The sequence below is a fragment of the Cucurbita pepo genome, chromosome 8 (genome assembly GCF_057944985.1).
Source record: "Cucurbita pepo subsp. pepo isolate OVF chromosome 8, ASM5794498v1, whole genome shotgun sequence".
In the NCBI taxonomy this organism is placed as follows: domain Eukaryota; kingdom Viridiplantae; phylum Streptophyta; class Magnoliopsida; order Cucurbitales; family Cucurbitaceae; genus Cucurbita; species Cucurbita pepo.
Window position 1 is genome coordinate 12,408,295 of NC_141805.1, and position 26,570 is coordinate 12,434,864.

General features: G+C 35.1%; 4 protein-coding genes and 1 pseudogene across 5 annotated transcripts; 4 read left to right on the forward strand and 1 right to left on the reverse strand.

Moving 5' to 3' along the window:
- The first annotated feature begins 779 nt into the window (after nucleotides 1-779).
- Nucleotides 780-11,046, forward strand: LOC111791817 (uncharacterized). Its single transcript, XM_087126313.1, has 2 exons — nucleotides 780-4,371; nucleotides 6,580-11,046. Exons 1-2 carry the CDS (start codon nucleotides 933-935, stop codon nucleotides 10,617-10,619), a joined length of 7,479 nt encoding a protein of 2,492 aa, XP_086982439.1. The 5' UTR covers nucleotides 780-932; the 3' UTR covers nucleotides 10,620-11,046.
- A 249-nt stretch (nucleotides 11,047-11,295) lies between these two features.
- Nucleotides 11,296-12,320, reverse strand: LOC147791562 (omega-6 fatty acid desaturase, endoplasmic reticulum isozyme 2-like). The gene is given in 2 exon segments (XM_087126415.1): nucleotides 11,296-11,498; nucleotides 11,500-12,320. Coding segments are annotated over 2 exon segments (888 nt in total). The 5' UTR covers nucleotides 12,306-12,320; the 3' UTR covers nucleotides 11,296-11,416.
- A 1,895-nt stretch (nucleotides 12,321-14,215) lies between these two features.
- LOC147791563 (disease resistance protein RGA2-like) lies at nucleotides 14,216-18,143 on the forward strand (annotated as a pseudogene). Its single transcript, XR_015422274.1, has 2 exons — nucleotides 14,216-17,905; nucleotides 18,013-18,143. The product of XR_015422274.1 is annotated as a disease resistance protein RGA2-like (transcript).
- A 1,577-nt stretch (nucleotides 18,144-19,720) lies between these two features.
- Nucleotides 19,721-20,429, forward strand: LOC147791564 (uncharacterized). The gene is made up of 3 exons (XM_087126314.1): nucleotides 19,721-19,843; nucleotides 19,983-20,086; nucleotides 20,213-20,429. The coding sequence occupies exons 1-3, from the start codon at nucleotides 19,721-19,723 to the stop codon at nucleotides 20,340-20,342; spliced, it is 357 nt and encodes a 118-aa protein (XP_086982440.1). The 3' UTR covers nucleotides 20,343-20,429.
- A 1,666-nt stretch (nucleotides 20,430-22,095) lies between these two features.
- LOC111800203 (disease resistance protein RGA2) lies at nucleotides 22,096-26,467 on the forward strand. The gene is made up of 2 exons (XM_087126416.1): nucleotides 22,096-26,041; nucleotides 26,118-26,467. The coding sequence occupies exon 1, from the start codon at nucleotides 22,260-22,262 to the stop codon at nucleotides 25,989-25,991; it is 3,732 nt and encodes a 1,243-aa protein (XP_086982542.1). The 5' UTR covers nucleotides 22,096-22,259; the 3' UTR covers nucleotides 25,992-26,041; nucleotides 26,118-26,467.
- Nucleotides 26,468-26,570: the final 103 nt, after the last annotated feature.

The window sequence follows — 26,570 nt, forward strand, 5'->3', positions numbered from 1 at the left end:
ATCAAAACTTAGAGAAAGTTTAGTTCACTGAATCTTTTGATATTTGTAACAATTAATTGCACACAGTAAAGACAAATGATATAGGTGAAAAATTATTTGAGGGGAGAATTATTCATAATTGGTTGGGTAATTCGTAGAAATTAAATTTTTAGTACTAATTAGAAACCCACTTTGAAATTTGGGAGTAAGAAGAAACCACACACATGCCCCTTCTAAAGAAGAAAAGAAGCAAGTGAAAAAAATAAAAAAGAATTAGGAAATGAAACACTTATTAAAAAATTTAAGCTCATTTCATAGTAGTTTAATTTTTTTTTTACCATTTTTGCTTACAAATTTTTTGTTTTATTATTTACTTTTTTAAATATGTCTTAGAAAATCTAAGTCAAAGTTAAAAAGAAAAAAAAAATTATTATCTTGATTTTGTTTTTCTTTTTAGAATTTGACTAAAATGTTCTTTAAAAAAAGATGAAACTAGAAAAATATGGAATAATTAATTTTTTTACTTTTTAATCACAAATGGAAAAGTGTAGGATGGGATGAGATGGGATGTGATGTAAAGCTATTAATAATTGAGAAGCACATGCATGTGGGATCCTCCAATTGAAGTTGACAACTTGGGCAATCGAAGAGCCATCCCTCCCACCAATGCTTGAATATTTCATTTCATTTTACAATATATTTTATCCCACTTGACATTGAAATAGGGGTATAAAAAATTCAAATAAAGACGGTTCTTAGCTGCCGACAAAATTCCGGTAAGTCTAAACATTATATTTATATTTATTTATAATGTGTGGATATTTTGTTAGTGGTTTGAAATATTGAAAGAGAAAAAAAAAGAGAAGAAAAAAGGATTACGCAGTCTAACACCTTCAATCCTTTATAAGAGAAGAGAAGAAGAAATCTCATTCAAACTTGTTGGAACCATTGAAATGGCGGAATCAATTCTATTTAATGTTGCGGCATCCCTTATTACTAAATTGGGCTCTCCTGCTATCACAGAGTTTCAATTGCTTTGGGGAATGGATGACGAGCTTGACCAGCTGAAACATACTCTTTCAGCCGTGGAAGCTGTGCTTCTTGATGCAGAGGAGCAACAATCCAAAAGCCATGCAGTGAAAAATTGGATTTCACGGGTCAAAGAGGCTTTCTATGATGTTGATGACTTGATTGACGAGTTCGCGTATGAAACCTTGAGGCGACAAGTTATCACCAAAGGTAAAAGAGGAGCGAAAGAGGTACGTGAAGTTTTCTCTATACCTCATCAGGTTGCATTCCGATTTGAAATGAGTCACAAAATTAAAGACATTAGAAAGAAACTGAAAGCTATTGATGCTGATAAAAATCAGTTCAATTTCTCTGAGCGTTTGTTAAATACTCGAGATGATGAGTTGAGGAAGAGTCGAGAGACTTCATCTTTTATATGTGAAGATGAAGTGGTGGGAAGGGATGATGACAGGAAATCAATTATAGATCTTCTTCTGAATATAGATCCTAATACCAAGGAGAACGTTCCCGTGATTGCCATAGTTGGAATGGGAGGATTAGGAAAGACCACACTTGCTCAATTTGTCTACAATAATGAAAGCATCACAAGACATTTTGAGTTGAAACTATGGGTGTGTATTTCTGAAGACTTTGATGTAAAAGTTATTGTTGAAAAGATTATAGAATCGGCAACAAGAAAGAAACCTGAGATTCTTCAAATGGATTTGTTGCAAAGGGAACTTCGAACCCATATTAATGGAAAAAAGTATTTGCTCATCATGGATGATGTGTGGAATGAAGATTATGAGAAATGGGTTAATCTCAAAAGATTATTGATAGGTGGTGCATTAGGCAGTAAAATTTTGATCACAACACGTCATCGGCGAGTTGCAGAGACTTTTGACACAACTTCATATTATGCTTTAGGAGAATTGAATGACAAAAATGCTTGGCTATTGTTTAAAAAAATGGCTTTTGGATGCGAGAACCCAGAAAGAGAACTTGAAAATTCAAATCTCGTCGAAATTGGGAAGGAGATTGTGGTAAAGTTAAAAGGCCTTCCTCTTGCAATAAGAACAATTGGACGTCTTTTATTTGCCAAAAAATCAGAACATCATCTTTGGTTGACTTTTAAGGAAAATGAGTTTTTTCAAGTTTTGGAGAAAAGAGAAGAGGCACAATTCATGCGATCAATACTGGAGCTCAGTTATAACCATCTACCCTCTAATTTGAAGCAATGTTTTTTGTATTGTGTTTTGTTTCCCAAAGATTATGATATTCAAAAGGATGGAGTGATACGACAATGGATGGCGCAAGGTTTTGTTCAATCAACCGGCACAATCGAGCCAAATGATATTGGTGAAGATTATTTCATGGAATTATTATCAAGGTCATTCTTTCAAGACGTTAAAAGAAATGAAATGGGTGACATAATAAAGTGTAAGATGCACGACTTGATGCATGATCTTGCTTGTTCAAGAATAAACAAGGAATACATTTCTATGGATGAAAACAATAACATCATCATTGAAAGAACCCGACACATCTATATTTATCGTCAGTTCGGTATAAAATTAGAATCCTTAAAATTATTGTCTGAGGCAAAAAATTTAAGAACATTAATTATTGATGCTCCATGTCAAGATTGCCAGAAAGTCCTTAACCCAATCCCTTCCATGTTTTTGAGATTAAGGACATTGAGTTTGAATTTTGGCTACGCTACTACTTCAAAAGTATTGCCTAAATCTATAGGCAAATTGAAACATTTAAGATATCTGAAGATACGTCTATATGAACTTCAGTTCCTTCCAAATTCAATAACTAAGTTGTATAATTTGGAAACGCTTGTCCTTGATGGGTGTAAGCTTTTACAAAAGTTGCCGAGAGATGCAAAAAATTGGATGAAACTTAGATATCTAAGCCTCGCAAGAAATAAGAATATAAAATTCCTTCCAGATTCTATCAGTGCACTGCATAATTTGGAAACACTTATCCTTCAAGATTGTCATGCATTAAAAGAATTGCCAAAAGATATTACAAAATGCATCAACCTTAAGCATCTTGATTTACGTGGTTGCGATGCTTTGACTCATATGCCTAAAGGACTAGGTGAGCTTACTCGTCTTCTAACAATGAATTTGTTTGTACTAAAGAAAGATATTGGTTGTGATTTAAGCGAGTTGAATAGATTGGACAAATTGAAGGGATCATTAACTATTAAAGGTTTGGAAGTTTATACATCTGATGTTTTGGAAAAGAGTTATTTTAACTTGCAATTGAAGTCGGGTGTTCTAGAGTTAAAGCTAGTTTGGAACAATTCCAAAGATGAACATATGAATATTGTCATGCAAAATGAGGGCAAAAGGGTTTTACAATACTTACAGCCACATTCAAGCGCTCGAACGATAGATATATGCGGATATCCAGAAGTCAGACTATGTGATTGGCTATCCTCTAATATCCTTGTTCACTTGGTCAGCATAAAGCTTTTAGATTGCTTACAATTGCAAACTCTCCCACAATTTGATCAATTTCCTTGTCTCAAGTATTTGGGTCTTAAATCATTATCCAACATTGAGTACATTGACAACAATGAATTTCCTTCTTCATCCATGTTTTTTCCCTCGCTTGAGAAGTTAAGCATGGTAGACATGTACAATTTAAAAGGATGGTGGAAAGGTGAAACTTCATCAGAATCTTCTCCAAACAGTGCATCATTTCTTATAACAATGTCATGCCTTCGTGAACTTGAGATCGATGCTTGTCCTCATTTGGCTTCAATTCCTTGGCATGCACCTTTGAAATCACTACAATTGAGTGCAATTAGTTCACAACTACTCAATGTTGTAATTGAAAGGACTATCAATCCTTCATCCGCTCGGTCTAAAGTATCTTATGTTCACCTTAGTAAGATTGATGATCTTGAATTTCTACCAAAAGAGTTATTCTATCATTTCATAAATCTTCGGCGTCTTGTAATAGAAGATTGCAAAAGATTACAAATATCTTCTGCTATTGTACAACATCCTATTAATGATGTACTATGGAAAGAGTTTCGAAGTCTCCACTCTATACGTTTTTGTAAAATTCCAAAGTTGGAGTATTTGCCTAATGGGATGCGACATGTGACAACTCTTCAAGACATTTGCTTAAGCTCATGTCCAAATTTAATAACTCTACCAGAATGGATAGACGACCTCACATTACTCTCAAACCTATCCATTTTTAATTGTCCGAAGCTCACTTCATTGTCGGAAGGGATTCATCACCTCCGCTCTTTAGAATCACTGAGAATTTGGAATAGCTCCATATTGATAGAGAGGTACAAGGAAGGAAAAGGAGAAGATTGGCAAAAAATTTCTCATATTCCTTACATAGACATTTCATAACTTTGAGATGTTGAAGAGAAGAAAAACTTGGTTGTCCATCAACTGGAAGCATTATTAGGTATGTAGAGTCATTTTTCTCTCATTATTTTTATATTTCCATATAAAATTAATTATACAATCATTTCAATTGATTTCCCTAACTTGTATTTGTACCACAGCATATTCGCAAACTTAAGATGCAACACATCAAGAATTACATTGGAGGAGGATTATTATTATTATATTGCTCGAAAGTTGTTCATCTCTGAAAAATTCCCTCTTCATTTGGCAGAATCTTCATGCAGAAAGGAAAATGAGTCAGTTTGATCGATTGCTTCAAATCATTCTGGTACAAGTTCTTATGCATTTAGTGTTCCTTTTAAAGTTAATTATCTCTATTATTATTTGTGTTCCTTTTAAAGTTAATTATCTTTATTATTATTTGTGTCCATTGATTGGTACTTTTGATTCTTTGGATTTGTTTTCTCAATGCATAATATCAGTTGATTTCTCTGTTCATGAGCTCCAAATTAGTTATATTTGTATTGAAATACTTTTAGGTAAAAACATGATGGTATCCAGATAATTAACTTGCGATTGATGGCAGTGGACTTGTTATTGTGCGACACTCACTTTTCAACAGCAAATGAGTTAAGCCTATTCGTTCTTGCGTCACCTACGGCCAAGCGGCGTATGCTCGGCCTCTGACCTCGACTCAAGAAGAAAGTTTTAGAAAACGGAAGTAGAGAGATTTCGAAAGAGAGTTTTGAAAACAAGAGTTGAGGAATTGAAATTGATGTTATATGGGAATGTGAGCAAAAGGCAACAACGACTTACTGCATATAACTATCGGGTAGGGAGATATAACTTACTCGTATGTCAAACATCCATCAACATTTCATTTGAGTAAAATCATACATGCATCATTTTATTAACATTTTGTGATAACAGAAGTACATTAGACATTAAAGATGGTTTGAACTTTTTTTGTTATGAACTATACAAATTGTATTCATATATGGACATTTTGAATTTTTATTTGAAATATTCAGATAATAATCCTTCCTATATATGGATGAATCGATGGAGAAGAAGATTATATTCATCGATGAAATACATCAGTAGACTATCAGACATGGATGTATCATTTTATGAGACTTTCAAATACGTCGACGAACTATAAAAAATGGGTGTATCATTCCATTAAATTTTCAAGTATTTCAGGACTTTTCAAACGGTTGTGTCTTCCTTTCAATGTTTTGTGTATATCTAATCAAATATGCATGTAGATGAATGTAAGCGCGTAATTTGTCATTTTATCCCTTTCGTGTTTTCACCCTTTCGTATAATTTTGAGAGTATGTTTTTAAATTTAAGCCTCGTAAATAATAAAACTTAAAATCATATTTGCAAATTGATTTTTTCTAGTAAACTTCATTATTAACATCTTATCATATTTGTAGATCACATATGCAACAAACAAGTCTTAAACTAATATTCCCATTTAAATTCTTCGCCAATTTTCTTGAATATCATAATATTTGGAGATTTTTTTTTTTTTTTTTTTTTTTTTCTTTTTGTTCTTAAAGTGGTTGGCTTAATGGAATAAAGTGTTCAAAGAGTTCACAACAATAGAAAAGGAGCTTCTAAGAACAGAGGGAAACTGCTTTACTTTTACCCAAATAGTGTAAACAGAGAATCTAATTCCAAAATTGTTAATTCAAAGTGATTGGAAAAAATAAATGCCATAAGGCCGAATATATGCTGATTGAGTTTGTGACAGGTTAGAGAATCGATTGAAACTTAGTTCAAATTGGTGTGAACCCTAAGCTCAAATTTGTTAGAGTTCAATGAAAAAATTCATGTAACTTATTAGGTTAAAGATACAATTAGAGTCTACACGTAGGTTGTTTACTAATTATATTAATTTTAGGTGACTGATGGGTCGAGATAGAGGAGTGTTTGGGATTTGTGTATCTTATTCTTTGATTTTGTTTTTGTAATAAACTTTTGAAAAACGTTTTTTAAATGGCGTAAAAGGTTGAAAAAGCTAGAATAATCATCCTTCTCATTGTCAAAACGTATTGAAGTATAAAGTTGCATTTGAGATTTTGAAGAATACGAATAACTTTGTAATGGTTTTGGATTGGTGCAGACTATTAGAGATAATTATGGGGTGCCTGAAGTTCTTTCCTCATATTTCTATCATAAAACTAATCCATAAGGTGAAGGAATTCGTACATGCAAACTTCAGAAGAAGAAGAAGAGTTGGTTTTGTTTCACCCTTTGTGGTATTATTTTGAAAAAAGGATTACGCAGTCTAACACCTTCAATTAAGTATCAGAAGAAGAAAGAAGAAATCTCATTCAAACTTGTTGGAATCATTGCAATGGCGGAATCAATCCTATTTGATGTTGCGGCATCCCTGGTAACCAAATTGAGTTCTCTTGCAATCACAGAGCTTCAATTGCTTTGGGGGATCTATGATGAGCTTGACAAGCTCAAACATACTATTTCAGCCATGAAAGCTGTGCTTCTTGATGCAGAGGAGCAACAGTCCAATAGTCATGCAGTGAAGAACTGGATTTCAAAGGTCAAACAGGCTTTCTACGATGTCGATGACTTGATTGACGAGTTTACTTATGAAACCTTGAGGCTGCAAGTTATGGCCGATGGCAAAAGATGGACCAAAGAGGTACGTAAAGTTTTCTCTTTGCCTCGTCACATTGAATTCCGATTTAAAATGAGTCACAAAATTAAAGACGTTAGAGAGAAGCTGAAGGCTATTGATGATAATAAAAATCAATTCCATTTCTTTGAGCGTATGATAAATACTCGAGATGATGAGTTGAGGAAGAGTCGAGAGACTTCCTCTTTTATATGTGATGATGAATTGGTGGGAAGAGATCACGACAAGCAAGCAATTATAGATCTTCTCCTCAATACAGATCCTAATGTTAAGGAGAAAGTTGCAGTGATTGCTATTGTTGGAATGGGAGGATTAGGAAAGACTACACTTGCTCAATCTGTCTACAATAATGAAGACATAAAGAAACATTTTGAGTTGAAACTATGGGTGTGTATTTCTGACCATTTTGATGTAAAAGTTATTGTTGAAAATATTATAGAGTGTGCAACGAGAAAGAAATGTGAGGTCCATCAAATGGAATTATTGCAAAGTGAACTTCAAACCCATATTAATGGGAAAAAGTACTTGCTCATCATGGATGATGTGTGGAATAAAAAGGACGATGAATGGGTTAAGCTCAAAAGATTATTGATGGGTGGTGCATCAGGCAGTAAAATTTTGATCACAACACGTGATAGACAAGTTGCAACGACTTTTGACACAACTTCATATTATGATTTAGGAGAATTGGATGACAAAAATGCTTGGTTATTGTTTAAAAAAATGGCTTTTGGAGGCGAGGAACCAGAAAAGGAACTTGAAAATTCAAATCTAATTGACATTGGGAAGGAAATTGTGGTGAAGTTAAAAGGCCTTCCTCTTGCAATAAGAACAATAGGACGTCTTTTATATGCCAAAAAACCACAATATCATCTTTGGTTGGCTTTCAAGGATAAGGAACTTTCTCAAGTTTTGGAGCAAAGAGAAGAGGTGAAGTTCATGCTATCAATACTAGGTCTCAGTTATAACCATCTACCATCTCATTTGAAGCAATGTTTTTTATATTGTGCTGTATTTCCCAAAGATTATGATATTAAAAAGGATGAAGTGATACGACAATGGATGGCGCAAGGTTTTGTTCGATCAACTGGCGCAATTGGGGCAAGTGATATTGGGGAAGAGTATTTCATGGAATTATTATCAAGGTCATTCTTTCAAGACGTCACAAGAAATGAAATGGGTATCATAATATATTGTAAAATGCATGATTTGATACATGATCTTGCTTGTTCAATAGTAGAAGATGAATACGTTTCCATGGATATGAAAGATAAGCTTGTCACTGAAAGAACAAGACACATCTTAATTTTGAAAGAATTTGGTATAAAATTGGAATCCTTGAAATTATTGTTTAAAGCAAAAAATTTGAAGACATTAATTATTGATGCTGTAAATGAGGATTGCCAAAAAGTTGTGAACCTAATCTCTACTCAGTTTTTGTGCTTGAGGACATTGAAGGTGGAGTTCTGCTATACTAATACTTCAAAAGTATTGCCAAGTTCTATTGGTAAGTTGAAACATTTAAGATATCTGAAGATATATCTAAATAAACTTGAGTTCCTTCCGAATTCTATAACTAAGTTGTATAATTTGGAAATACTTATCCTTGATTGGTGTGAGTGCTTACAAGAGTTACCTAGAGATGCAAAAAATTGGATGAAGCTCAGGTATCTAAGCCTTAATAAAAATGTGAATATAAAATTCCTTCCGGATTCTATTGCTGCTTTGCACAATTTGGAAACACTTATCCTTGATGGGTGTGAGTGTTTACAAGAGTTTCCGAGAGATGCAAAAAATTGGATGAAGCTGAGATATCTAAGCTTTACTTGGAATGAGAATATACAATTCCTTCCGGATTCTATTGGTGCATTGCACAATTTGGAAACACTTATCCTTGATGGTTGTCAGTGTTTACAAGAGTTGCCGAGAGATGCAAAAAATTGGAAGAAGCTGAGGTATCTAAGCCTTGTTGGAAATAAGAATATAAAATTCCTTCCAGATTCTATTGGTGCATTGCACAATTTGGAAACACTTATCCTTGATGGGTGTCAGTGTTTACAAGAGTTGCCGAGAGATGCAAAAAATTGGATGAAGCTGAGGTATCTAAGCCTTGCTGGAAATGAGAACATAAAATTCCTTCGGGATTCTATTGCTGCATTGCACAATTTGGAAACACTTATCCTTCAAGATTGTTCTCAATTAAGAGAATTGCCAAAAGATATTAAAAAATGTGTCAACCTTAAGCATCTTGATTTACGTGGGTGTCATGCTTTGACTCATATGCCTAAAGGATTAGGAGAGCTTACTCGTCTTCAAACAATGAATTTGTTTGTACTCAAGAAAGATATTGGTTGTGATTTAAGCGAGTTGAATAGACTTGACAAGTTGAAGGGATCATTGACCATTAAAGGTTTGGAAGTTTGTACAACGGATGATTTGGAAAAGAGTTCTTTTAACTTGCGATTGATGTCGGGTGTTCAAGAGTTAAAGCTAGTTTGGAACAATTCAAAAGATGAGCATATGAATATTGTCCTGGACAATGAGGGCAAAGGGGTTTTACAATGCTTACAGCCACATTCAAAGGTTCGAAATATAGATATATGCGGATATCGAGAAGTCAGACTATGTGATTGGCTATCTTCTAATACCCTTATTCACTTGGTCAGCATAAAGCTTTCAGATTGCTTCAAATTGCAAGCTCTCCCACAATTTGATCAATTTCCTTTTCTCAAGCATTTGAGTCTCAAATCATTACCCAACATTGAGTACATGGACAACAACAACGAATATTCTTCATCATCAATGTTTCTTCCATCTCTTGAGAAATTAAGCCTTATAGACATGCACAATTTAAAAGGATGGTGGAAGGGTGAAACTTCATCAGAAGCTTCTCCCGACAATGCATCATTTCCTATAACAATGTCTTGCCTTTGTGAACTTGAGATCGATGCTTGTCCTCATTTGGCTTCAATTCCTTGGCGTGCACCATTGAAGTCGCTGCAACTGAGTGCAATTAGTTCACAACTACTTAATATGGTAATTGAAATGACTCTCAATCATGGTGTTGAAGAGTGTTCTACTACTAGTGTTTCCTTAAGTAAGATTGATGATCTTGAGGTTTTGCCAGAAAGGTTCTTCTATCATTTCACAAATCATGAGCGTCTTGAAATAAAAGATTGCAAAAACCTACAGATGTCTTCTGCTCTGGTTCAAGACCCTATTAATGATGTATTGTGGAAAGAGTTTCGAAATCTTCGCATTTTAGTTCTTGAAGCAATTCCGAAGTTAGAGTATTTACCTAATGGGATGCAACATGTGACAACTCTTCAACACATTTACATAATCTCATGTCCAAATTTAATAACTCTACCAGAATGGATAGGCAACTTCACATCACTCTCAAAGTTAATGATTATCAGCTGTCCAAAACTCACTTCACTGGAAAGGATTTACCACCTCCCCTCTTTGCGACATTTATATTTTTGGAGGTGTCCCAAATTAAAAGAGAGGTATGAGCAAGGAGCAGGAGAAGATTGGCCAAAAATTTCTCATATTCCCTATGTAAGCATTGAATAACTTTGAAGAGAAGAAAAACTTATTCTGTCTTCAATGTCAGGCATTATAAGGTATGCAAAGTCATTATTTTTATATTTCCTTAAAGAATTAATCATGCATGGATTTTCTAATTATTACAGCATATTCTGATGCAACACACCAAGGGGAGGATTATTATTACCTCCAAAATTGTTCATCTCTCAAAATTCACTCTTATGAATCTTCATGGAAGAAAGAAAATGAGAACCATCATGGGTTGCTTCAAATCTTTCACCAACATCTTCAAATCTTTCCGGAGGAACATCCATTTCGAAGTTAATTTTCTTTGTTCTGTTTCTATTATATTGTTATTATTCAATTGGAGCCATTTGTTCATCTCCCTCTCTCCGTCTCATCATTGAAAAATTAAAAACAAAAATATTATCTGTTTGAATTTAGATCAATAAATAACAGGGCACTCATGTCACATCCAGATAGAAGAGCTTTTACCGTTGGCCAAATAGTGTAAGCAGATTATCAACTATAAGTTTCCTAGTTTTGCTATTTGTTTTTGGTTTTTATATGTGTGTTGTTCATTATATTATATCATAGAGGCTAATCTTCCCATAACTTATGCATAATCTTATAAGATAGTTAACCGCAAATTGCATATGCCTAATATCTAGAACCCAACTCACATTACAAAGCAAACCAAACAAGAAAACTTGACCGACCTTACGCAAGGGTTGGCTTTTTAAAAGTTACTGCACACAAGGAGCTCTTTCTGGATTAGCAGAAGCAGGATAGAGAAAAGGGCTGAAAAGTCTTCCGGAAACCGATTACAACTTGTTCCTATACCAGAAAACGCCTCTATTCTTCTCATCTTCATCAGGTTCCACGTAAATGCACTCTTTCGCCTCTCCACATTGCTTTAACAACTGGAGTTCCATCGAAGTGATAGTACTGACCCAAAATTGGCTTAATTGCGTTGGTTGCTTCCATCGCGTGGTAATGTGGCATTGTGGAGACCAAATGATGGGCCACATGAGTGTCAGTGATTTTGTGGAATACCTTGTTCAAGATGCCGTAGTCTCTGTCTACTGTCGCTAAAGCGCCTCTCAGCCAGTCCCATTCTGAGGAATCGTAATGCGGCAATGCCGGGTGAGTGTGTTGGAGGAATGTGATTAGGACAAGGAACCCGTTTACAATCAGCAATGGCACTCCGTAAACACAGACCACCCAGGTGAGGCCTTTGGCCAGAATGAGGCGGTAGAGTCCGTAGGTGAAGGCCAGCAGCCCAGCATCAGAGATGAATATCTGCAACCGCTCACGGTCGGAGTAGATGGGGCTGTATGGGTCGTAATGGCAGGCCAAACGGTCGTAGGGTCGGCCGGAGACATTGAAGGCCAAGTAGAGAGGCCAGCCTAGGACGAGTTGGATAGTGAGTGTGAAGACACGGCCGAGTGGGTTGTTGAGGTATGTGGAGTACCATTTGATAGCGGATTTCTGTTTAGGGACAAAGACTTCATCTCGCTCAAGAGAACCGGTGTTGGAATGGTGTCTGCGGTGGCTGTATTTCCAAGAGAAGTAAGGGACCAGGAGGGCAGAGTGTAGGATAAGGCCAACAGTGTCATCGAGCCACTGGTAATCACTGAAAGCGTGGTGGCCACACTCGTGGGCAATGACCCATACGCCGGTTAGGATGCAGCCTTGGGCAATAACTTGCATTCATGTCAATAACTTTCTATTCATTTATATGGTATGCTAGATTTAGAGGAAGAACACAAGTTTCATTCATGTCAATAACTTGCATCCATCCACTAGATTGATTTGGTTTTGCACCTAAATAGTCCTTCACAGAGACTAATATCTTAGATCTAGGTTTTTAAATAGAAACTTGGGACGTTGAATTGAAAAACTGAATGTCATTATAAGAGAAAAGAACTCATAACTCGACCGTTTTAGCACAATCTAAACCCTTCCCCATATCTTTGCCACCCATTGAACAATCTATTCTTCTACTAGATTTTCCAGCATCGATCGTAGGTTCCTTGCCTTTCCTTTGAAAGAATTTCCACATAAAAATTGGTTCATGCACTCTTTTCTAATGATGGAAAACCCATGGTAGTCCCACCAAATTCTGCCAATGATTCCACGAAGTCCTAAAGAAAGGACTTGAAAACATCACTATCCTCCAATCACAAAGAACATCGAGAAGGATTTTAAACTTAAATGAGGACATCCTTGCAGCCTCTCCGTTGTATTTAGACTCAACATGGTGACCAAACGAAGACTTTGACCTCTTTTGGTCAAAGTTTAACACAACTTAACATTCAAAATCTTACCATCACCGGCCTTTTACTTTAGTGGGAGTTTAAACCTACTGCCTGTTAAGTTAAAGATATATGCATTAACTAGTTGAGTTATCAAATTGTGAAATAGAAATCTCACCCACAGAAGCTACATTCCATTCCAAGAAGTTTAACAAATATTTTAAAATATTGAAAAGGAACTTTTTTTTCATTGTTAAAGTATGAGATATGGAGTTGCATTTGAGATTCTGAAGAATATGAATAATTATGAAATGGTTTTGGATGGGTACAGATTATTAGAGATACTTCTGGGGTGCCTGTTGTTTTTACAAGACTGGCTACTCCTCCACCTCCCTTGGAGCCTAACGCAACCGACTAGGAAAGCTAGTGTGTGATATTTCTTCAATGCACTTCCTTTCTAATAAATCCCATTTCTCTCCCTTCCTCTCCTGCCTTTTCATCCCATACACTTTCTCTTTATGAATGTCATAGCAATTGACCAACTTTTTTTTTTTTTTTAATGAAAATCAATGACATTAACCAGCATCAAAACTCAGAGAAAGTTTAATTCTCTGAGTCTTTTGATATTTGTAATAATTAATTTCACACCATAAACAAATGATATTGGAAAAGATTATTTGGGGGGAGAATTATTCATAATTGGTTGGGTGTTTCATAGAAATTAATTTTTTTTATTATTAATTAGAAACCCACTTGTGCATGTGGAAATTTGAGAGGAAGAAACCACACACATGCCCCTCTAAACAAGAAAGGAAACAAGTGGGAAAAAATGAAAAAGAAAATTAGGAAATGAAACAATTATTAAAAAATTTAAGCTCATTTCATAGTAATTTAAATTTTGTATACTATTTTTGCTTACAAATTTTTTGTTTTATTATTTACTTTTTTAAATATATCTTAAAAAATCTAAGTCAAAGTTAAAAATAAAAAATAAAAAAATTATTATCTTGATTTTGTTTTTCTTTTTAGAATTTGACTAAAATGTTCTGTAAAAAAGGATGAAACTAGAAAAATATGGAATAATTTATTTTTTACTTTTTAATAACAAATGGAAAAGTGTAGGATGGGATGAGATGGGATGTGATGTAAAGCTATTAATAATTGGAGAAGCACATGCATGTGGGATCCTCCAATTGAAGTTGACAACTTAGGCAATCGAAGAGCCATCACTCCCCCCAATGCTTGATTATTTCATTTCATTTTACAATATATTTTATCCCACTTGACATTGAAATTGGGTATAAAAAATTCAAATAAAGACTGTTCTTAGCTGCCGATAAAAAATTCAAGTCGGCTAAGTCTAAACATTATATTTATATTTATTTATAATGTGTGGAGATTTTGTTAGTGGTTTGAAATATTGAAAGAAAAAAAAAAGAAAAGAAAAAAGGATTACGCAGTCTAACACCTTCAATCCTTTATAAGAGAAGAGAAGAAGAAATCTCATTCAAACTTGTTGGAACCATTGAAATGGCGGAATCAATTCTATTCAATGTTGCGGCATCCCTTATTACTAAATTGGGCTCTCCTGCTATCACAGAGTTTCAATTGCTTTGGGGAATGGATGATGAGCTTGACCAGCTGAAACATACTCTTTCAGCCATGGAAGCTGTGCTTCTTGATGCAGAGGAGCAACAATCCAAGAGCCATACAGTGAAGAATTGGATTTCAAGGGTCAAAGAGGCTTTCTATGATGTTGATGACTTGATTGACGAGTTCGCGTATGAAACCTTGAGGCGGCAAGTTATCACCAAAGGTAAAAGAGGAGCGAAAGAGGTACGTGAAGTTTTCTCTATACCTCATCAGGTTGCATTTCGATTTGAAATGAGTCACAAAATTAAAGACATTAAAGAGAAACTGAAAGCTATTGATGTTGATAAAAGTCAATTCCATTTCTCTGAGCGTATGATAAATATTCGAGATGATGAGCTGAGGAAGAGTCGAGAGACTTCCTCTTTTATATGTGATGATGAAGTGGTGGGTAGGGATGATGATAGAAAAGCAATTATAGATCTTCTCCTAAATACAGATACTAATGACAAGGAGAACGTTGCTGTGATTGCCATAGTTGGTATGGGAGGATTAGGAAAGACTGCACTTGCTCAATCTGTCTACAATAATGAATACATAACAAAGCATTTTGAGTTGAAATTATGGGTGTGTATTTCTGAAGACTTTGATGTAAAGGTTATCGTTGAAAAGATTATAGAGTCTGCAACAACAAAGAAACCTGAGATCCTTCAAATGGATTTGTTGCAAAGTGAACTTAGAAGACATATTGATGGGAAAAAGTACTTGCTCATCATGGATGATGTGTGGAATGAAGATCACGAAAAATGGGTTACTCTCAAAAGATTATTAATGGGTGGTGCACCAGGCAGTAGAATTTTGATCACAACGCGTCCTCAACGAGTTGCAGAGACTTTTGACACAACTTCATCATATGCTTTAGGAGTATTGGACGACAAAAGTGCTTGGTTATTGTTTAAAAAAATGGCTTTTGGAGGTGAAGAATCAGAAAAAGAACTTGAAAATTCAAAACTAATCGAAATTGGCAAGGAGATTTTGGTAAAGTTAAAAGGTCTTCCTCTTGCAATAAGAACAATAGGACGTCTTCTACATGCCAAAAAACCAGAACATCATCTCTGGTTGGCTTTCAAGGAAAATGAGCTTTCTCGAGTTTTAGAGCAAAGAGAGGAGGCACAATTCATGCTATCAATACTGGAGCTTAGTTTTAACCATCTCCGGTCTAGTTTGAAGCAATGTTTTTTATATTGTGCTTTATTTCCCAAGGATTATAACATTCAAAAGGATGAAGTGATAAAGCAATGGGTGGCACAAGGTTTCGTTCAATCAATTGGCATAATTGAGCCGTATGATATTGGTGAAGATTATTTCATGGAATTATTATCAAGGTCATTCTTTCAAGACGTCACAAGAAATGAAATGGGTATCGTAACAGAGTGTAAGATGCATGATTTGATACATGATCTTGCTTGTTCAATAGTAAAAAATGAATATGTTTCTATGGGTGTGAATGATAGCACTGTCATTGACAGAACCCGACACATCTCAATTTACCATAGATTCAGTATGAAATTGGAATCCATAAAATTATTGTTTGAGGCAAAAAATTTAAGGACATTAATTATTGATGCTCGAGATAAGGATTGCCGGAAAGTCCTTAACCTAATCCCTCTCAAATTTTTGCGATTAAGGACATTGAGTTTGAATTTTAGCTATGCTATTACTTCAAAAGTATTGCCAAGAGCTATTGGCAAGTTGAAACATTTAAGATATCTGAAGATACGTCTATTCGAACTTCAATTCCTTCCGAATTCGATAACTAAGTTGTATAATTTGGAAACACTTGTCCTTGATGACTGTAAACTTTTACAAGAGTTGCCGAGAGATGCAAAAAATTGGATGAAGCTGAGGTATCTAAGCCTTGCTAGAAATAAGGAGATAAAATATCTTCCAGATTCTATTGCTGCATTGCACAATTTGGAAACACTCATCCTTCAAGATTGTTCTCTATTAAAAGAATTGCCAAAAGATATTAAAAAATGTGTCAACCTTAAGCATCTTGATTTACGTGGGTGCCATGCTTTGACTCATATGCCTAAAGGATTAGGAGAGCTTACTCGTCTTCAAACAATGAATTTGTTTGTACTCAAGAAAGATATTGGTTGTGATTTAAGCGAGTTGAATAGACTTGACAAGTTGAAGGGATCATTGACCATTAAAGGTTTGGAAGTTTGTACAACGGATGATTTGGAAAAGAGTTCTTTTAACTTGCGATTGATGTCGGGTGTTCAAGAGTTAAAGCTAGTTTGGAACAATTCAAAAGATGAGCATATGAATATTGTCCTGGACAATGAGGGCAAAGGGGTTTTACAATGCTTACAGCCACATTCAAAGGTTCGAAATATAGATATATGCGGATATCGAGAAGTCAGACTATGTGATTGGCTATCTTCTAATACCCTTATTCACTTGGTCAGCATAAAGCTTTCAGATTGCTTCAAATTGCAAGCTCTCCCACAATTTGATCAATTTCCTTTTCTCAAGCATTTGAGTCTCAAATCATTACCCAACATTGAGTACATGGACAACAACAACGAATATTCTTCATCATCAATGTTTCTTCCATCTCTTGAGAAATTAAGCCTTATAGACATGCACAATTTAAAAGGATGGTGGAAGGGTGAAACTTCATCAGAAGCTTCTCCCGACAATGCATCATTTCCTATAACAATGTCTTGCATCATTTCCTATAACAATGTCTTGCCTTTGTGAACTTGAGATCGATGCTTGTCCTCATTTGGCTTCAATTCCTTGGCGTGCACCATTGAAGTCGCTGCAACTGAGTGCAATTAGTTCACAACTACTTAATATGGTAATTGAAATGACTCTCAATCATTGTGTTGAAGAGTCTTCTTCTACTCGGTCTAAAATATCTTATGTTCGCCTTAGTAAGATCGAAGATCTTGAGTTTCTGCCAAAAGAGTTATTTTATCATTTCAAAGATCTTCAGCAACTTTCAATAACAGATTGCAAAAGCTTACAAATATCTTCTTCTCTTGTACAACATCCTGCTAATGTAATATGGAAAGAGTTTCGAAATCTCCGCATCTTAATTCTTAATGCAATTCCGAAGTTGGAGTATTTGCCTAATGGGATGCAACATGTGACAACTCTCCGATTGATTCACATAGAAAATTGTCCAAATTTAACAACTTTACCAGAATGGATTGGTGACCTCACTTCACTCTTATTCCTAACGATTTTCGAATGCCCAAAGCTCACTTCATTGTCAGAAGGAATTTACTATCACCGATCTTTAAAATCGTTGGAAATTGAGAATTGCCCCAAATTGAGAGAGAGGTACAAGGAAGGGATAGGAAAAGATTGGAAAAAAATCTCTCATATTCCCTTGGTATACATTTCATAACTTTGATATTGAAGAGAACCATCAACTATAACTATTGTCAGGTATGGAAAGTCATTTTTCTCTCGTTATATTTATATTTTCTTAAGGTTAATTATGCACTCATTTCAAGTGATTTTCCTAACTTGTCTTTTTACAACCATTGTTACAGCCTATTCTATTGCACAGTCTCGAATCTAAGATACAAGACGCCAAGAATTATATTGGAGAGGATTATTATTATGTTGCTCCAAAGTTGTTCATCTCTAAAAGAAAATTCACTCTTAAATTGGCAGAATCTTAATCAAAAAAGAAAATGAGAACAATCCGTTCGATGGGTTGCTTCAAATCATTGAGGTACAAGTTCTTGCGCTGTTATTGTTCTCTTTCAAAGTTGTTTATTTTCATGGCTCTTGTTCTGTTATAGTGTTATTAGTTGAATTCATTCATTTGTAATTTTGATTCTTTGTTTTTTAGTCAATGGTCTTTCCATCATAAAAGAAATATTTTGATATACACTTTTGTCATTGACATATTTTGATATGGTACATCATTGGTGCATGACATTAGTCAACATTCATTTTAAGCATATAAATTTGTGTACTATTTTATTTATGTTTTGGTTATCACAGCAATGAGACATCAATAAACATCTATTTGAGTAAAAAACATAGTTGTATCATTTTATTGAAGCATATCATAGGTATACATTCGTTTGAGTAAAATGATAGATGTATTATTTTGTTAATATTTTGTGAATATAAAAGTATATTTGACATTAAAGATTGTATTGACTTTTGTTATGGACTAGAGATTGTACTCATATATGGGCGTTTTGAATTTTTGTTTAGAGTATTTAGAAATATAGTCCTTCCTATATGTGGATGAATCGGTGGAGAAAAGTATTCCATTCATCGATGAAGTAGATTAGTAGAATATCAAACAGAGTGTATCATTTTAAGAGACTTCAAGCATGTCAACAAACTATAAAAAGTGGGTGTATCATTCCGTCAAATTTTCAAGTACATCAACGGACCTATCAAACAAATGTGTATCTTCATTTTAAAGTTTTGTGTACCTCAAAACAAGTTATCAAATATGAGGGCATAATTCTATCAAATTTTGATGTACACCAACCAACACAGTATTAACTTTTAAATTTCATCAGTAGGTCATCAGACACGATATTTAAAAGAATTCGATAGCAATTTAAAAATATAATTTATTGAAAGTTGAATAATTATCCAATTAAAAAGCAAAAGTGTAGGATGAGATGTGATGTAAGGTAAATAGTGACGCAATATCTACCACTCAAAAGTGTGATAGATATGAAAATATTACTATCAAATGTTCAATCTTCATTGATATTCACGACCTTTAAATAGGATACAAGATACTAAATAATATCTACCAAGAAAATATAAACTAACTAAATCCTGATAATAAAATCAAATATACTACTATTCAAATTCAACTGATTGCGATATCTAAAATATATTTCCTAACTAATATATTCTCGAAGATTACGAATACATTCCATAACTAATTCAAACTAAAATAAGTTGCACTAAAATTGTGACAGCCTCCTTAGTGCAAGCTTATTTCTCAATAACTCCGAGAGCTTCTACGAAAAACTTCAAACTTCACTTTGGCAAGTGCCTTAGTAAATATGTCTGCAACTTGCTCATTAGTATGTATTTCCTGCAATTCAACATCCTGCGTGAACACGTTCTCTCGAACAAAATAATCTACGAAGAATTTCTTCCAGTTAGGCTTGCGTATGGACTTCTTAGGCACGCCACCACCTGAATAAGACACTGACACATCATGTTCAATGATTTCCTTCTTCATAAGTTCCACATCGCAGCGATTCAATTCTAATGAGAAAGAGTAATAATTCATCTCAACTTGTGCAGACTCAGCATACTCCAACACCGGTGAATTACATCACTGGTAGACTGCAAAAGCTCTTGATCTGCAGAAGCTTTATATCCTTGGTCAAGGTCCAAGTCATCCTTACTATGATCATCAAGGGTATGCTTGAGCTTTCGAGCAAGGGACTCATCTTCTTCAGCTACCCAACCATCATGCTCATCACAAGCACTGTCATCGTTGTCACTAGACGCATAGTCCTGACTTAAGAGGGTATCAAATCGATCATCCAAAAGCTGTGGCTTATCAACATCATCCTCCACATGGTCAACATCATCCTCCACATGGTCAACATCTGCATCCTCAAAAATGTCATCGCCAAAATATTTGTTATTAATAATATTCTGGGTTCCTGTCGCCTTCTCAGAATCCTTAGCCACACTAAACTTATTATCCATTGAACCATCCTCCCTTTCTTCACATAAATTTACCTGAACTACGAAATCCTCCTCCAAGTCCTCAACATCAGAACCAAATAGTGATAAATCATCATCATCAAGCAGTGCAGCTATTTCTGGGTCAGACTGGGGCAGAGCATCAGTAGCCGAATCCTGCGAATTGGTAGTTTGATCTAAATTCTCCAAGATGAGAAAATCGTCAGCCTCAGAGGGGAGGTAAAGACCTTCAAGATCGTCAAACGTTAGCTCGACAACTTCATTTTCGTTGAATCTCAAATCCAAGGCCGTGGAGTAAACAGAAGGGTCATCAGGGGCAATAAAATTGAAATCGGAGAAAAAGAGAGTCCAGATGCGAAATTTGGAGAGAATCAAACTCAGAAGCGTAAGTAGTGGAATTAGAATTTTGATCACCTGTATAAACATCATCTTGATATACGGCTGAAGTCACGTTTGTTGGCTGGTCAAGAACCTCAGTGGTTAAGCAATATTCCCAAATTGGATCTGGAGAATTTTTATTTTCATATACCGCATTTGCTTCTGATTCCTGCATCTTGACTTGACAATTTGGTTTAATATGGCCTGGCTTTCCACAATGATCACACACCACTTCCGCCTGACAATCTCGTTTAAAGTGGCCTGGTTTTCCACACCTGTAACAAGCTTTAAATGGCTTCTTTGATGACTCGTCACTTCTGAATTGATTCTCATTGCTAGATGAAGGCCTTGAGTGAAAATTCTGTCTCCTTTGATCTTTGACATACAACACACCTTCTAACTTTGGGGAAAACTCGTTGCTGCTAGTCATTTGCTTAATCAAGGCTTCCTGATTGGAAAGAAGATTCTCCAATTCAATTACCGTAGGTTGATTTGCCCACCCTTGTATTGAGGAAACAAAGGGCATAAACTCTTTTCGTAATCCACGAATAAGATAACGCCGTAATCGAGCCTCACTCACTGGCTCCTCAGCATCTAATTCTGAAATTTCAGAACACAGATTTTTCACTTTCAAAAAATATTCTTCAATAGAAAAATTACCTTGAGTTACCATAGCTAGTTCATTCTCTAGAAATTGCAGTCGAGCGGTATTTTTCTTAGTGAACAACTTTTGAAGTGTATCCCATACTTGCTTTGGTGACTTTAAATCACGAACATGATCAATATACTCCTTGCTAATCAAAGTTCGCAAGGTAAATAAGGCTTTTCCGCACTTGATCTTCCATTGTTGACGTAATTTTGCATTTTGTGGAGTATCGGCTGGAATTTCTGTGTCATCCCCTTCAATTAAATCCCATAAATCTTGCCCTTGTAGATAAGCTTCCATGCATAACTTCCAATAACTATAGTTATTGCCAATCAGCTTTTCCATAGCTACACCCATAGAAGCACTCCCACTATTCATCTCGTTGAGTAATAATATTAAACCGTACCAACTTGGCTCTGATACCAACTGACGCAATAGCTACCACTCAAAAGTGTGCATAGATATGAAAATATTATTACTCACGAAAGAATACAGATTTAAGAATTAGAAAAGGAATTGGGATCAAATGTTCAATCTTCATTGATATTCACGACCTTTAAATAGGATACAAGATACTAAATAATATCTACCAAGAAAATATAAACTAACTAAATCCTGATAATAAAATCAAATATACTACTATTCAAATTCAACTGATTACTACGATATCTAAAATATATTTCCTAACTAATATATTCTGTAAAATTACGAATATCATATATTCCATAACTAATTCAAACTAAAATAAGTTGCCCTAAAATTGTGACAAATAGTAAATGTGAATCACATGCGTGTGGGATCCACAAATGGATGAATAATTCTGCAAAATTATTTATTCCAATCTAACATTTAAATAAAGATTATTCTTAGCCGCCGACAAAAGTCCGGCGGTCTATTTATAAAGATTATTCTTAGCTGCCGACAAAAGTTTGTTTGTATTAAAAGAAAAGAAAAAGAAGAAGAAAAGGGTTACGCTTCAATCCACTATAAGAAGACGAAGAAGAAGAGGACGAAGCAGAAGAAGACGAAGCAGAAGAAATCTCACTCAATCTTGTTGAAATCCTTGCAATGGCGGAATCAATTCTATTCGATGCTGCGACATCCCTTATTACCAAATTGGGCTCTCTTGCTATCAAAGAGTGTCAATTGTTTTGTGGCGTCCAGGATGAGCTCGACAAACTCACACATACCATTTCAGACATGAAAGCATTCCTAATTGATGCAGAGGAGAAACAGTTCAAGAACAAAGAAGTGAAGAAGTGGATTTCAAGGGTCAAAGAGGCTTTCTACGATGCTGAAGACTTGATTGACGAGTTCGCTTATGAAACCTTGAGGCGGCAAGTTATCGCCAACAATAAAAGAGGGGCAAAAGAGGTACGTCAATTTTTCTCTCTGCCTCATCGGATTGCATTCCGATTTCAAATGAGTCACAAAATTAAAGACATTAGAGAGAAACTGAAAGCTATTAATGCTGATAAAAATCAATTCACTTTCTCGATAAATACTCAACCTGAAGAGTTGAGGAAGAGTGGAGATGAGTTGAGGAAGAGTCGAGAGACTTCGTCTTTTATATGTGATGATGAAGTGGTGGGAAGAGATCACGACAAGAAAGCAATTATAGATCTTCTCCTGAATACAGATCCTAATGTCAAGGAAAACGTTGCAGTGATTGCCATCGTTGGAATGGGAGGTTTAGGAAAGACTGCACTTGCTCAATTTGCCTACAATAATGAAGACATACAAAAACATTTTGAGTTGAAACTATGGGTGTGTATTTCTGACGAGTTTGATGTAAAAATTATTGTTGAAAAGATTCTAGAGTCTGCAATAAGAAAGAAACCTGAGATCTTTCAAATGGATTTGTTGCAAAGTGAACTTCGAAAGAATATTGATGGGAAAAAGTACTTGCTTATCATGGATGATGTGTGGAATAAAAAGGACGATGAATGGGTTAAGCTCAAAAGATTATTGATGGGTGGTGCATCAGGCAGTAAAATTTTGATCACAACACGTGATAGACAAGTTGCAACGACTTTTGACCCAACTTCATATTATGTTTTAGGAGAATTGGATGACAAAAATGCTTGGCTATTGTTTAAAAAAATGGCTTTTGGAGGCGAGGAACCAGAAAAGGAACGTGAAAATTCAAATCTAGTTGACATTGGGAAGGAGATTGTGGTGAAATTGAAAGGTCTTCCTCTTGCAATAAGAACAATAGGACGTCTTTTATATGCTAAAAAACAACATCATCTTTGGTTGGCTTTCAAAGATAAGGAGATTTCTCAAGTTTTGGAGCAAAGAGAAGAGGCGGAGTTCATGCTATCAATACTAGGTCTCAGTTATAACCATCTACCATCTCATTTGAAGCAATGTTTTTTATATTGTGCTGTATTTCCCAAAGATTATGATATTAAAAAGGATGAAGTGATACGACAATGGATGGCGCAAGGTTTTGTTCGATCAACTGGCGCAATTGGGGCAAGTGATATTGGTGAAGAGTATTTCATGGAATTATTATCAAGGTCATTCTTTCAAGACGTCAGAAGAAATGAAATGGGTGACATAATAAGATGTAAGATGCATGATTTGATACATGATCTTGCTTGTTCAATAGTAGAAGATGAATACGTTTCCATGGGTGTGAACGATAGAACCGACATTGACAAAATCCGACATATCTCAATTGATAGTAACTTTGCTATAAAATTGGAATCCTTGAAATTATTGTTGAAGGCAAAAAATTTGAGGACATTAATTATTGAAGCTTCAGATGAGGATTGCCAAAAAGTTATGAACCTAATCTCTACCCAGTTTTTGCGCTTGAGGACATTGACGGTGAATTTCTACCATACTGATATTTCAAAAGTATTGCCAAGTTTTATTGGTAAGTTAAAACATTTGAGATATCTAAACATATGTCTAAATAAACTTAAGTTCCTTCCGAATTCTATAACTAAGTTGTATAATTTGGAAATACTTATCCTTGATGGGTGTGAGTGTTTACAAGAGTTGCCGAGAGATGCAAAAAATTGGATGAAGCTCAGGTATCTAAGCCTTGCTGAAAATGAGAATATAAAATTCCTTCCAGATTCTATTACTTCATTGCATGATTTGGAAACACTTATCCTTGATGGGTGTGAGTGTTTACAAGAGTTGCCGAGAGAAGCAAAAAATTGGAAGAAGCTGAGGTATCTAAGCCTTGTTGGAAATAAGAATATAAAATTCCTTCCAGATTCTATTACTGCATTGCACGATTTGGAAACACTTACCCTTGATGGGTGTGAGTGTTTACAAGAGTTGCCGAGAGAAGCAAAAAATTGGAAGAAGCTGAGGTATCTAAGCCTTGTTGGAAATAAGAATATAAAATTCCTTCCAGATTCTATTACTGCATTGCACAATTTGGAAACACTTATCCTTCAAGATTGTTCTCAATTAAGAGAATTGCCGAAAGATATTAAAAAATGTGTCAACCTCAAGCATCTTGATTTACATGGGTGCAATGCTTTGACTCATATGCCTAAAGGACTAGGTGAGCTTACAAGTCTTCAAACAATGAATTTGTTTGTACTAAAGAAAGATATTGGTTGTGATTTAAGCGAGTTGAATAGATTGAACAAGTTGAAGGGAACATTAACTATTAAAAGCTTGGAAGTTTGTACATCTGATGTTTTGGAAAACACCTTGCGATTGAAGTTGGGTGTTCGAGAGCTAAGGCTAGTTTGGAACAATTCTGTAGATGAGTATATATATATTGTCCTGGACGATGAGGGCAAAGGAGTTTTACAATGCTTACAGCTACATTCAAAGGTTCGAACGATATATATATGCAAATATCCAGAAGTCAGTCTATGTGATTGGCTATCCTCTAATACCCTTGTTCACTTGGTCAGCCTAGAGCTTTCAGATTGCTTCAAATTGCAAGCTCTCCCACAATTTGATCAATTTCCTTTTCTCAAGCATTTGGGTCTTAAATCATTACCCAACATTGAGTACATCGACAATAATGAATATCCTTCTTCCTCGATGTTTTTTCCATCTCTTGAGGAATTAAGCATAGTAGACATGCATAATTTAAAAGGATGGTGGAAGGGTGAAACTTCATCGGAATCTTCTCCCAACAATGCATCATTTCCTATAACAATGTCTTGCCTTTGTGAACTTGAGATCGATGCTTGTCCTCATTTGGCTTCAATTCCTTGGCATGCATATTTGAAGTCACTCTATCTGCGTGAAATTAGTTCACAGCTACTTAATGTGGTAATTGAAAGGACTACCAATAATTGTGTTGAAAAGTGTTCTACTACTAGTGTTTCCTTAAGTAAGATTGATGATCTTGAGTTTTTGCCAAAAGGGTTATTCTATCATTTCACAAATCTTGAGTATCTTGAAATAAAAGATTGCAAAAACTTACAAATGTCTTCTGCTCTTGTTCAACATCCTATTAATGATGTATTGTGGAAAGAGTTTCGAAGTCTTTGCTATTTATCTCTTGAAGCAATTCCGAAGTTGGAGTATTTGCCTAATGGGATGAAACATGTGACAACTCTTGAACGCATTGACATAATCTCATGTCCAAATTTAATAACTCTACCAGAATGGATAGGTAACTTCACATCACTCTCAGAGTTAATGATTATCGTGTGTCCAAAACTCACTTCATTGTCGGAAAGGATTCACCACCTCCCCTCTTTGCAAGATTTGTATATTTGGGATTGCCCCAAATTGAAGGAGAGGTACGAGAGAGGAAAAGGAGAAGATTGGCAAAAAATTTCTCATATTCCCCGTGTAACCATTGGATAACTTTGAAGAGAAGAAAAACTTATTCAGTCTTCAACCGCAGGCATTATAAGGTATGCAAAGTCATTATTTTTATATTTCCTTATAGAATTAATCATGCATGGATTTTTATTATTATTATTATTACAGCATATTCTATTCTGATGCAACACACCAAGGGGGAGGATTATTATTACCTCCAAAATTGTTCATCTCTCAAAATTCACTCTTATGAATCTTCATGGAAGAAAGAAAATGAGAACCATTATGTGTTGCTTCAAATCTTTCAGGAGGAACAAGTTCTTGGGTATTTATTGTTCCATGTCGAAGTTATGTTTCTATTATATTGTTATTATTTCTGCCCATTAATTTGTAATTTGTAGTTTTAATTCTTCAGACTTGTTTAATCAATTGGTAATATCTTGTGGGAGCCATTTGTTCATCTCCCTCTCTCCAACTCACCATTGAAAAATTAAAAACAAAAATATTATTTGTTTAAATTTAGATCAATAAATAACAGGGCACTCATGGCACATCCAGATAGAAGAGCTTTTACTGTTACCCAAATAGTGTAAGCAGATTATCAACTCTGAGTTTCCTTGT

Coding starts and splice junctions, on each gene's coding strand:
- LOC111791817 (XM_087126313.1), top strand. CDS start 933: ATGGCGGAATCAATTCTATTTAATGTTGCGGCATCCCTTATTACTAAA. Junction 4,372..6,579: donor TATTCCTTACATAGACATTT/CATAACTTTGAG, acceptor CTAATCCATAAG/GTGAAGGAATTCGTACATGC.
- LOC147791564 (XM_087126314.1), top strand. CDS start 19,721: ATGAGAAAGAGTAATAATTCATCTCAACTTGTGCAGACTCAGCATACT. Junction 19,844..19,982: donor GCTTTATATCCTTGGTCAAG/GTCCAAGTCATC, acceptor TCCTGACTTAAG/AGGGTATCAAATCGATCATC. Junction 20,087..20,212: donor TCTGCATCCTCAAAAATGTC/ATCGCCAAAATA, acceptor TACCTGAACTAC/GAAATCCTCCTCCAAGTCCT.
- LOC111800203 (XM_087126416.1), top strand. CDS start 22,260: ATGGCGGAATCAATTCTATTCGATGCTGCGACATCCCTTATTACCAAA.